At 38.4% G+C, this 11,572-nt stretch overlaps 1 protein-coding gene across 1 annotated transcript; it reads right to left on the bottom strand.

Annotated features, from left to right (window-relative positions):
- Positions 28-2,311, bottom strand: LOC107629097 (expansin-A6). The gene is made up of 3 exons (XM_021117842.1): positions 2,041-2,311; positions 1,299-1,617; positions 28-621 (listed from the first exon to the last, which is right to left on the bottom strand). Exons 1-3 carry the CDS (start codon positions 2,192-2,194, stop codon positions 312-314), a joined length of 783 nt encoding a protein of 260 aa, XP_020973501.1. The 5' UTR covers positions 2,195-2,311; the 3' UTR covers positions 28-311.

An 11,572-nucleotide genomic window follows, 5' to 3' on the forward strand; every position in this document is an offset into this window, starting at 1 on the left:
CCATACAAAATTAAAAAAAAAAAAGAGTTCACTCCTCACGCACGCACATCAACATTTTACATTAATTAATCAAACCCCACCAATTAAAAAAAATTACACATTTTAGTAGTCCCAATTAAGTCTTCACTCTCTCCAATAACAACCCATCCCAGTCAAAAAGACAACCTAGAAACAAGTAATTGGAGGGAACCCTAAAAACTGACCTAATCTTTTTTTCTTTTGGGTAAATTGACCCCAGGAAAGAAAAAATAAAGGGTGTCATTGATATGATGACACTAGCAATGATTTTTTTTTTCTTTATATATATTTTTTCAGATACGGAAATTCTTGCCAGTGAAAGTTTGACCAAATTGCCAATTGGATGGAGCAATGTTCCAAGAGGTAGAGCTACGGCGGTCACTGGCTGTGACCCGAAATGAAAGGGCCTGGCCCACCAAAACCGCGTTGGACTGCCAGTTCTGGCCCCAGTTACGGCTCATGGGCATCCAGCCCGTCCTTGAGCCCTTAATGTAGGTCCTAGTGATGTCCCCAGCCCCCGCCACGTTGCTTATCAGAACCAGGTTGAAGTAACGGAATCCGTTGACTGTGAACCTAATCCCACCGTGCTTTCTGCATGGCACCCTGCGTAAATAACAACCAAACCCGTCACCACTTGTCACCCTTCTAACTCTTTCCAAGATTCCTTTGTTTCGAATTAACAAATTTTAATAAAGTTAAAACAAACTAAATATTATTTTGTAGGGTAAAGTTGTAAACTTACTAGTAACAAGAACAATAACCCATATCTTCTGACAAAAAAACAAAAGCACTTAAAGAACCCTACCCCACTTGCATTGAATCAGACACAAAGCCCATACCCTATGGTTCAGATTTCAGACTGTTACTTACCTAATCACCTAATCACATTAACAATAATTACTTAGTAAAGGAAACAACCATATAATCGATTATGCCTCACTCGGTAATAATTAATAAAATTAATTAACTAATAATAGGCAATATATATACACAAATACTAGTTTTAATGGGGACAAATACGATAGTCACTTTGTCTTATATAGACTATAATAACTAATTTTAGTATATAAATAATAATTTTTTTGTTAATAAATTCCTATAGGATCACATATTACGCATTAGCTTGGGCCCCATAAAGATTCTTTTACGCGCCTATTAGTTAAGAGTTAAGACGTTATAAATCGTTTTCCAAAGCCGAAAAGCATATTAATAAAACAAAACAATTTCTAACACAAATAAAGCAAGTATTAGGAAACGGCACAGTGGAAGTGATGTCTCACCGGCGATAAGCAACGGGGACAATTCCGGCGCGGTACTCAGCAATCTTAAGAAACATTGGCATGGCGAGGTCAAAGTGTGGGCGAGGAGGGTTGCACCAACCACCATTGTCATTTGGAAGCGCATAGTTAGGTGGACAGAAGTTAGTGGCGGTTATGAAGATGGAAGGGCTACCGGAATGGCACCACTGCTTGTCGTTTGCGCACTTTATCTCAAAACACGCGCCGCAGCTCAGCCCACTGTTGAACAGCGCCGTGCTCAATGCCGCCGTGTTAACGCCGTACCCTTGGCTGTACAAGTTCCCATAACCACATGCTCCACCTAAAACAACATCAAACACCACAAAACCTTTATTTCACCAAAACGTTGGTTCACTAGCCACATTTTTTATTTTTTTTTTATTACCAAATATAGGAGACTCGAACCCGCAACTTCTTTATTGAGTATGGAGAGATTATGCCATTTGGTTCACTAGCCACATTGTCACTAGTAAAACAGTGAAAATTTCCGTGCAATTATCTTCGTAATATTTATTAAAATATATCAAATCAATTAACTATTTTCAATTCCCTAATGCAAGTTTCAACAAAAATAAATACACATACCAGTGTATTTATTTACTTTAAAGTGTTACGTTATTTAATTTTCTCGTTTTATTAAAAACGTAACACGAGTGTAATTCACCTAAATATTCCATATATAGGTGTAACATAAAAAAAGGGGGCTAATGTGGTAGAAACTAACCCATGGTTCCGGAAGCATCAGATCCACCATAGAAGGTGGCGTGAGCACTTTGCCACGCGCCGCCAGTGTAGACACCTGGGATCCTTGCTTCGACCATGCAAATTAATAATGTGATGATGGGCACAATGTAGAGCACATTTTTTGCCATAGCCATTGCTACTTCTTTTTCTTTGACTAATAAGGAGCGGGAATATAATTAAGAATAATGTGTTAACGAACAGAGTCAGAGAATGAATGAAAAATGTGTGAGGCAATTGGGGCAGTGGGAGAGGGTGGACTACTTATGGACGAAGAGAAGGCCTACATGGTCCTCCACTATAGGGGCAATATTTGGAATTTTCAAATTTAGCTATTATATATTATTACTATTATTATTAAATGCCATGCCATTTTTGTATAATTTAAAACATTATTAAAATATACAATTTTATTTTTTTGGGGAACCAATATCGGTATGTATCTACTCTATTTTCGATCGCGTGTGAAACACGTCCCAATTGTATTCTTATGTACATGGTTAGGTGTGGGGTCCACTATATATTGAGATACTGAGATTTAGTATCGTATTTGTTAGTTCAAAAATTGGTACTAAAATTTTTGTTTCTATCTCTAAAATTTTAGTATGTTAGTACTTCCAAAAAATAGAAACATAGGGATTGAAATTTTTAGAGATGGAGACTGAAACTTTAATAACATTTTATATCTAAAATACTTTCATTTCAATTAATTAATTTCAATTTTATTCTTTGTGCAAATTAAATTAGAGTTTCATTCTTGTTTCAATTCATGTCTCTCATTTTGTACCAAATAGAATATTGAGATTTATTTCAATTCCTGTCTCTTAGTCTCACCTGAGGAGGAGAAGCTCGGTATCGCTGGGATCCATATGACGGGACCGGCAGTTCCTTGGTTTCAAATGTCTCAGCGTGCTGCTCAATTTCGTTCGTGGGATCAATTGAAGCGGGTAATAGAAATTGAATTTGGTCCGTCTCTCTATGAATCGCCACGGGAGCTTCTCTTCAAGCTACAACAATCTGGGTCGGTAGGTGACTATTATTCCGATTTTGTGGCGCTAGCGAATCGTTCACGTATTGAACCACCTGAGGCTCTTCGCGATTGCTTCATCAGTGGACTCAAGCCCGATATTCGCCGCGAAGTGAAGGCCCAGTGCCCCCCGTCGCTCATGCGCGCTGTCGCCCTCGCCAGACTTTACGAGGATAAATTCTCTCCATCTCCACGTACCACCTCGGGCCCTTCAATTAGTCGTCCAGGGATTCCTACTGTGGCAGCACCGCAACCACGCGTAAATAATCGTGGTCCTCTTCCGCCCTTGCTTCCAACACCGAATCAGCGTAACGCTCCTACTCCAACCAAAACACCGATCCGAAGACTATCACCAGCGGAGATTCAGAGTAGACGTGACAAAGGCTTGTGCTATTGGTGTGATGAGAAGTTTTCAGCTAGCCACAGGTGTACAAATCGCCAGTTCATGTTGCTGCAACTTGGTTCCGATGATTTGGAAGACATTGATTCATCAACTGGAGATATGCCACCTGACCTGGAGATTTTACCACAATTAGAGCAGCAAGTCTTGGGCCACCATTTATCATGTAATGCCATGCTAGGCACCACTGGTCCGGCCATGATCCGTATTAGAGCTTCAATTAATGGGTTAGAAATTTCGGCACTGATCGATGGGGGGAGCTCTGATAGTTTTATACAGCCTCGAATCGCTAAGTTCTTGAATCTGCCCATTGAGCCTACTCCAGGGGTCAAGGTCATGGTGGATGATTTTGATGTGTTACCGGTGGAGGGATACCTTCCGGCCTTAAATGTTAATTTGTCAGGTTGCTATGTGACAATTCCGGATGTCTTTGTACTACATGTTGCAGGGGGCGACTTGGTTATTGGTACAACCTGGTTAAAGACTCTAAAAGCTCACATAGTGGATTATGACTCTTCCTTTCTCAGATTTTTGCACCAGGGTAAGTTTGTAACTGTGAATGGTGAAAAATCAGGGACCCCTGCTCAAGCTCAATTTAACCATATAAAGCGGTTGGTTAGTACTGACGCCATTGCAGCGGCTTTCACTCTTGAGGTGCAACCAGCGGCGGAGGCTGCTATGCCCAAGATTCAATTCCCTGTGACTATGAAACCTGAATTGGGGCGACTTCTTCATACCTATGAGGGGATTTTTGCTGCACCATCAGGATTACCTCCACAGCGCACTCATGATCATAGCATTCCGTTGGTTCAGGGTGCCGCACCGGTGAAGTCCAGACCTTATAGATACCCTCATAGTCAGAAGGCTCAGATTGAATTAATGGTTCAGGAGATGCTACACGAAGGAATTATCCAGCCTAGCAAGAGCCCATTTTCATCACCAATTTTATTGGTTGAGAAGAAGGATGGCACATGGAGGTTTTGTACTAATTATAGTGCTCTCAATAATATCACCATCAAGGATAGCTTCCCAATTCCCACAGTTGATGAACTCTTAGATGAGCTTTTTGGTGCGACAGTGTTCTCAAAATTAGATTTACGCTCGGGTTACCACCAGATATTGGTTAGGCCGGAGGATCGTTTCAAGACTGCCTTCCGGACGCATCAAGGGTTGTATGAATGGCTGGTGATGCCGTTCGGCTTAACCAATGCCCCAGCGACATTTCAATGTTTAATGAATGATGTGTTTCGTCCATTCTTAAGGCGGTTCGTGCTGGTATTTTTTGATGACATTCTCATCTATAGCCCGACGTGGGACCAGCATTTACACCACCTCGAATTAGTTTTGAAGCTATTACAGCAGGAACAGCTTTATGCCAAGCTTTCCAAGTGCTCCTTCGGCTCGGCAGAGATAGATTATCTTGGCCATACTATATCTGGAAATGGGGTTCATATGGAAGATGCAAAGGTGCAAGCAGTTATGGAGTGGAAACAACCTCAAAACCTCAAGCAGCTGCGAGGGTTTTTAGGCTTGTCAGGTTATTATCGACGCTTCATCAAAGGGTATGCCTCTATTGCTGCCCCGCTGACCGATCTGCTCAAGAAGGATGCATTCGTCTGGAAAGATGAGGCTGAATCTGCCTTCCTTCAACTCAAGATGGCCATTTCTTCACGTCTTGTTTTGGCTCTTCCTAATTTTGAGTTACCCTTTGAGTTAGAGACAGATGCTTTAGGGTTGGGCATTGGGGCTGTATTGGCTCAAGAGAAGCACCCTATTGCTTACTTTTCAAAAAAATTATCTCCCTCTATGCAGCAGCAGTCAGCTTACACCCGTGAATTCTACGCGATTACGGAGGCAGTTGCCAAGTTCCGCCATTATTTACTGGGTAAGAGGTTCATCATACGTACTGACCACCAGAGCTTAAAGACCCTCTTGGAGCAGAATCTGCACACCCCAGAGCAGCATAAGTGGCTGCATAAGCTTTTGGGGTACGACTTTGAGATACAATATAAGCCGGGTAAGGAAAATCTTGCGGCCGATGCATTATCACGTTCCTTCTTTGCGGCTTGGTCCACTCCAAAATCTGAATGGCTAAATATTCTAAAGGAAGAGATTGATAAGGATACATTCCTTCAAGATATTATCATTCAGTGCCGTCACAACATGGTAGCTGATAAGAATTATTCATATCGCAATGGCATCTTGCTCTGGCGGGACAGAGTAGTGGTACCCAAAAATAGCAATCTCATTGACCTCATCATGAAGGAATACCACGATAGCGCTGTAGGCGGTCATGCGGGTATTGCCAAGACCGTGGAGCGCATTTGTTCTACTTTTTACTGGCTGAATATGCAGCGACAAATAAGGGGCTATGTGCTCTCTTGTGGCACTTGTCAAAAGGCAAAGATAGAATCCAAGTTACCCGCTGGGCTGCTGCAACCTCTTCCAATTCCCTCTCGAGTTTGGGAGGACATATGCATGGATTTCATTGTGGCTTTGCCACCGGTTAATGGCTTTTCGGTGATCTTGGTTGTTATTGATCGCCTCACCAAATTTGCTCATTTCATTCCACTCAAGCCTGACTTTAGTAGTAAGAGTGTTGCTGAGGCTTTTGTTAAGCATGTTGTGAAGCTTCATGGATTTCCTAAATCAATTGTATCGGATAGGGATAAGGTTTTTGTAAGCAAATTCTGGCAGCAGCTTTTTGAGATGCAGGGCACTACATTGGCTATGAGTTCTGCCTACCACCCTCAAACGGATGGTCAGAGTGAGGTACTGAATAAGACTCTGGAAATGTATCTCCGTTGCTTCTGCTTTGATGCTCCTAGGAAGTGGCTCGAGATGCTTCCATGGGTGCAACTTTGGTATAATACTTCTTGGCACCAGAGTATTAAGATGTCTCCTTTTAAGGCCTTATATGGTAGGGAACCGCCGTCCTTGGTGAAGTATGAATTCTGCCCAGATGATGAACCGTCTCTTCAAGACATGCTGCTAGCACGGGATCAGATATTAGAGCAGCTAAAACGTAACATGGCTCGCTCCCAACAATTCATGAAACACTTTGCAGATAGGCAGCGACGTTTGGTGGAATTTGATGAGGGTGATTTCGTGTTGGTGAAGCTTCAACCTTATAGACAGCATTCAGTTGCTTTGAGGAAGCATCAAAAATTGGTGATGCGTTATTTCGGGCCATTTAAGATCTGTCGTAAGCTTAGTGCCGTGGCTTATAAATTGGCACTGCCTCCTGAAGCCAAGATTCATAATGTGTTTCACATATCAGCTTTAAAGAAGTTTAGGGGTGAGAAGGTTGACCATTATCTCCCCCTTCCTCTGTGCACAACAGAGTTGGGACCTTTATTGGAACCGCAAGAAATTTTGGGTACAAGAACAGTCATCAAAGATGGTAAAGAGATTCTTCAACTGCGGGTCAAATGGAGTCAGGGGCCGCGTGCAGACACGTCCTGGGAGAGTGCTGATGATCTGCGCCATACTTATCCTGATTTCAACCTTGAGGACAAGGTTGTTGTTGATGAGCGGGGTAATGTAACGAATAGGAAGAAGGCAGAGCACGTTGAGGTTAACCAGGCTACCTATGCAGAAACTAGTAATAACAATCATACCTTAGAGCCACATATGTGGGAGGAGGAATCAGTTATAAGCCAGGGACAGATGGCAAGCATAGGGGTAAATCAAGGCCCAAGAAGAAGTGAAAGAATGAGAACTACTAATAGGCGGTTAGAGGAATACGTTCGTTAGCGTGATGTGGTAATTCTCACTCCTTTCTGTTATTTTCTCTAGCCTTTCTATTCTCTCTCCTTCCCTTCCCTTTTCTCTATCATGGAAAATTCCTCTCTGATCTCACCTTTCTAAAATTCTGCACAGGTCTTTGGATGAGGAACGTGGATTGTCTCTAATGTCGTTCCTTCACAATTTTTCTTTTCTTCTTTATTATACTGATTCTGTTCTTACTATAATGTTATATTGAGGCTTGAGTCCTCCATAGTGTGTATACCTGCTACTGCTATTCCCTTCAATAAAATTCATATTACAATGGCTTTAACTTTTTTTTCATGTATATCACTTTTTTAATATAATATATTATTTCTTCAAAAAAATCTTGTGAAGGCTGGCTCACTCCAATAGGGATACGTTATTATTAGTTATTACGCAATTGGAAAACAGGAAAATACTAAAAAAATATAAATAATAATAAAGCAGAGAAAAATGGGAACAGAATAGATAACGTGAAAAGGACAAATAGATGAAGCAAATCTGTAGAGTGTAGGAAAAATTTGAAGATGGATGGACAAAAGCGCCCCTGGGAATCTGTTGTGCATCATGAAGATTATACGTGACATCATAAAGTAAAGGTAAAGGTTAATATTGGGATAAAAAGGCAAGGAGACAGTACTTAATAGTAGCTTCCTATTTCTTGCTATAGTGCCGTAGAGCGTAGTAGATTTTAAAATAGAAAAAAGTGAGAGTATTGGAATAAAGTTAAAAAAGAAAAACAAAAATGGGAAAGGGTCAAAGGTTAAATGAATCACGCTAGGATTAGAGGGTGGCTGCACTGCAAGGGCGTGATGAGCGGGTGTAGTAAGAGCAGCAGCAATGGTAGGGCCCACTACTGATTTTATTTTGATTTATTATCTATTTTTATGTATGAAATTGAAAGCTAGTACTAACTACTAATTAAAGAATCTATGAGTAATCTTAGTGTAAACTAATGAGGCATGCATTTAAGTTGATGTTGAATAGGAAGCGAGGGAAATGAGGTGCAACAGAGAGAAGAGAAAAGGTGTGAAGGGGGTGGGGTTCGTACTTGGTAATCCCTTTTTAGTTGCCGTAATCATCGCTCCTTAAACAACGGTCCCAAATTTGCCTTTAACTGTGAAGTGGGGTCAACACAAGAAAGAACTATGCATCACCGTCTTCTCTTTCTCTCGAGCCACACCCACCAAACCAAATTAGTGAAAATTACTAGCATGAAGCTTCGTCTTCATGCTTCAAGTCTATACCTCCTTTCACACGGATTCATATTCACGCATGTCTCTTTCCTTCTTTCAACTCCCCCCTCAACCCATCTCCTTCTTCCTTTATTCATTCCATCGCCGCTGTTAACTTTTTTTTTTTTCTAGAATTTTCTTTAGGTAACTACTCCTCAAGTTGTCTTTCTACAAAAATAACAATTAAGCATTATATATTAATTTTATACTGTGTATAATATAATTTATTAAATTAATTTATATAATGTACTAGATGANNTATTTTCGTACCAATAACCAGAGTTTTCTTAACTAAAATTTTAGAAGGCTAAATATCCTTTGACTAAATAGTTAGTCAATCTACCAAATTTTGTATATTATATCAATTTCTACACAACGACATTTTATACATAATCATATAGATAGCATCTACTTTATATGTAAACAAAAATTAATAGAAAACATGTTGACTGAAAATCATTATATTTTACAACCCTTTTATAAGATTAGCTACATGTTGACTAAAAAATTATTGACTATCGAACGAGACTAGAAAGAAAAAAATAGTATATATATATATTTGGACATCTAAAAAGGTAGTCGTATAGTGGTGTTTTTTTTTAAGGAGTTGAAAATGTCAAGCACAAATAATAGTGTTTCCATTTCATCACTATTATTAACTGTAAACTCCACTCTATTTTCACTTATTTTCTTCCCCTTTATAGATCTTAACCATAGATAAAACGTATAGCAAATTAATTAGTTGTAAAATTATCATCACCCCTAAAAAACATTATCATATAGAAAGTTATAGTGACTAATAATAACATGTTTGTTTGTGTACTCAATTAAGAGTAGAATATAATAAATTTGGAAAGTAAGATAGCTGCATTGGATGGCAACAAATGTCAAAAGATGATTGAGGATGACACACCAGGTTGCTGCTTGTCATCTACACTTTGTTGTTATCCATCATTTGAGTCATCTTATTCTTGGGAACCTTCTCATTTTGTCAAAGTGTGTTCAAACATATCACATGGAGGAAGGAGGGAAATTTTAGATTCGAAGTAAAGCTCAAGTTAAAGTGAAACTAACAAATTGAAGTTACAACTCAAGGTTAATATTGTCACGCGGTTTCATTCGTACGTGAAATATATATATATTATGTTTATCATGTATACTCAATGTGATTGTTTTCTACTTTTGTAGTATACTAAGCTAGTATATGCTATAGTATGTACGAGTATACATGGGGTCAAGAATAATATATACCCTTAAATAGTTAAATTAACTTATAACATTATTTATGTATGTCCAATACACATGAATGCGTGATAAGTGAAGGTTGTTATGAAACTAAGTGCACCAAAAATAAGAGAGGTATGAGAAGAATGTCACACAAAATGTGTAAAACGATATGGGATGTGTATTAGTAGCTATACTAGTGGACAATTAATTAATTAATGAACATCATAGTGTCACGCAACGAGGAAACATTTTCTTTTTCTTTTCAGTAATTAGAAAGATGATTCCGCTAGGGAAACAATGGACTATTTGTACAATATATACAATGGAATAACCATTCGAGTACTAAGGATTTTGGGGTTCACCAAGGATCGAACTCTTAATCTTTTAGATTTATGTCTCTAATACCATATTATGATACCACTCATCCCAAAAACTTCAGCTGATGGAAAAAAGTAACACTAATGATTATATCTCTAATATTCTATAAACCTCCATTGTACACATTATACAAATATTTCATTAGCTCTTCGTACTTTCCCTTAGAAAGAAATGTAGACATGTATTAAGATGTGCCTGCTTGCCACGTATGTGCTATGCACTTGCATGGGTCTAAAGAGACAGCAATTAATTGGTGGCATTATTATCACTAATTAAATTGAATAATGTCATTTAGTGTAATGACCTCTTTTTTGGGTGGATTATAAATGTTATAGGGGTCATGCTATGCGTGGATATGCAATGTCCAATGTATGTGCTTTTTCAATTTGAGACACACTCCAAACCAATGTATTATAATTGTTAGTATGTAACCTGAAAAAATGGAGGGGACAACGCGCATGCACGAGCTCAAATTCAAATTGGAATTAATGCAACAACCATAATCGGGAGGTTTGGTCGTGCATGTGGAAATATCATTATGAAACAACTTTCCACATGCTAGCTTTACTATTCTAAAACTCCAAATTATTATTTAAAAAAAATAATTGCATACTAAAATTATTATCAATTCTTATTAGTTATATCAGCGTTTTTTATATTTTTTGCTTGCATTCCTAAAATGATAGATAATTTAATAAAAAATATAATTAAAAGAGAATGAGGTTATCAATATGAAAGTTAGGTTGTGGTCTCTTCATGTACTTAATCGTACTTACTATAGTAAGAGATAATATTTAATTTGGTCTTTGAACTTACACGCGAATCTCAATTTAGTTTTTGAGGTTTCAATTATTATCTCTATTTTGTCCTCAAACTTTGTGAACATAACTCATGTTAGTCCTTGAAACATTTTTCAACATACAAAACGTTAACGAAACACTATCGTGAACAGCCGGATGTCACACTAAACTTTGTAAAATGATGTCGTTTTAGTTTTGACACTAAAATAACCCAAAACAACATCGTAAATGGTGTTTATTAAAATTTTTCCTAACAAAATAAGTAATACGATGCCGTTTTTGAGTTATTTAAATACCAAAACTAAAACGGTATCATTTTACAAGTTTTAACGTGACATCTGATAGTCTATAACGACGCTCCATTAACGTTTTTATACTAAAAATCATCTCAGGAACTAATATAAAACACGTTTGTAAACTTTGGAGACAAAATAGAGACAATTAAAATTTCAAGAACTAAATTGAATATTATCTCTTATAGTAATTATATATAAATTAATTGTTGATTTATAATTATAAGGCAAGGCAGAATGTAGTTGGGAATGGTTGTCACATCTTCCTTGGAAGGCAGCCCTAATCCAAAGCCATGCCATGTGCTTGGCGCAGTGATAGCTGCCTCTAGGCACAGAACTACAGAAGAGTAGTGAAGAGTGAAGACTACTATTCATTCATTATAC

The sequence above is a fragment of the Arachis ipaensis genome, chromosome B03 (assembly GCF_000816755.2).
Source record: "Arachis ipaensis cultivar K30076 chromosome B03, Araip1.1, whole genome shotgun sequence".
In the NCBI taxonomy this organism is placed as follows: Eukaryota; Viridiplantae; Streptophyta; class Magnoliopsida; order Fabales; family Fabaceae; genus Arachis; species Arachis ipaensis.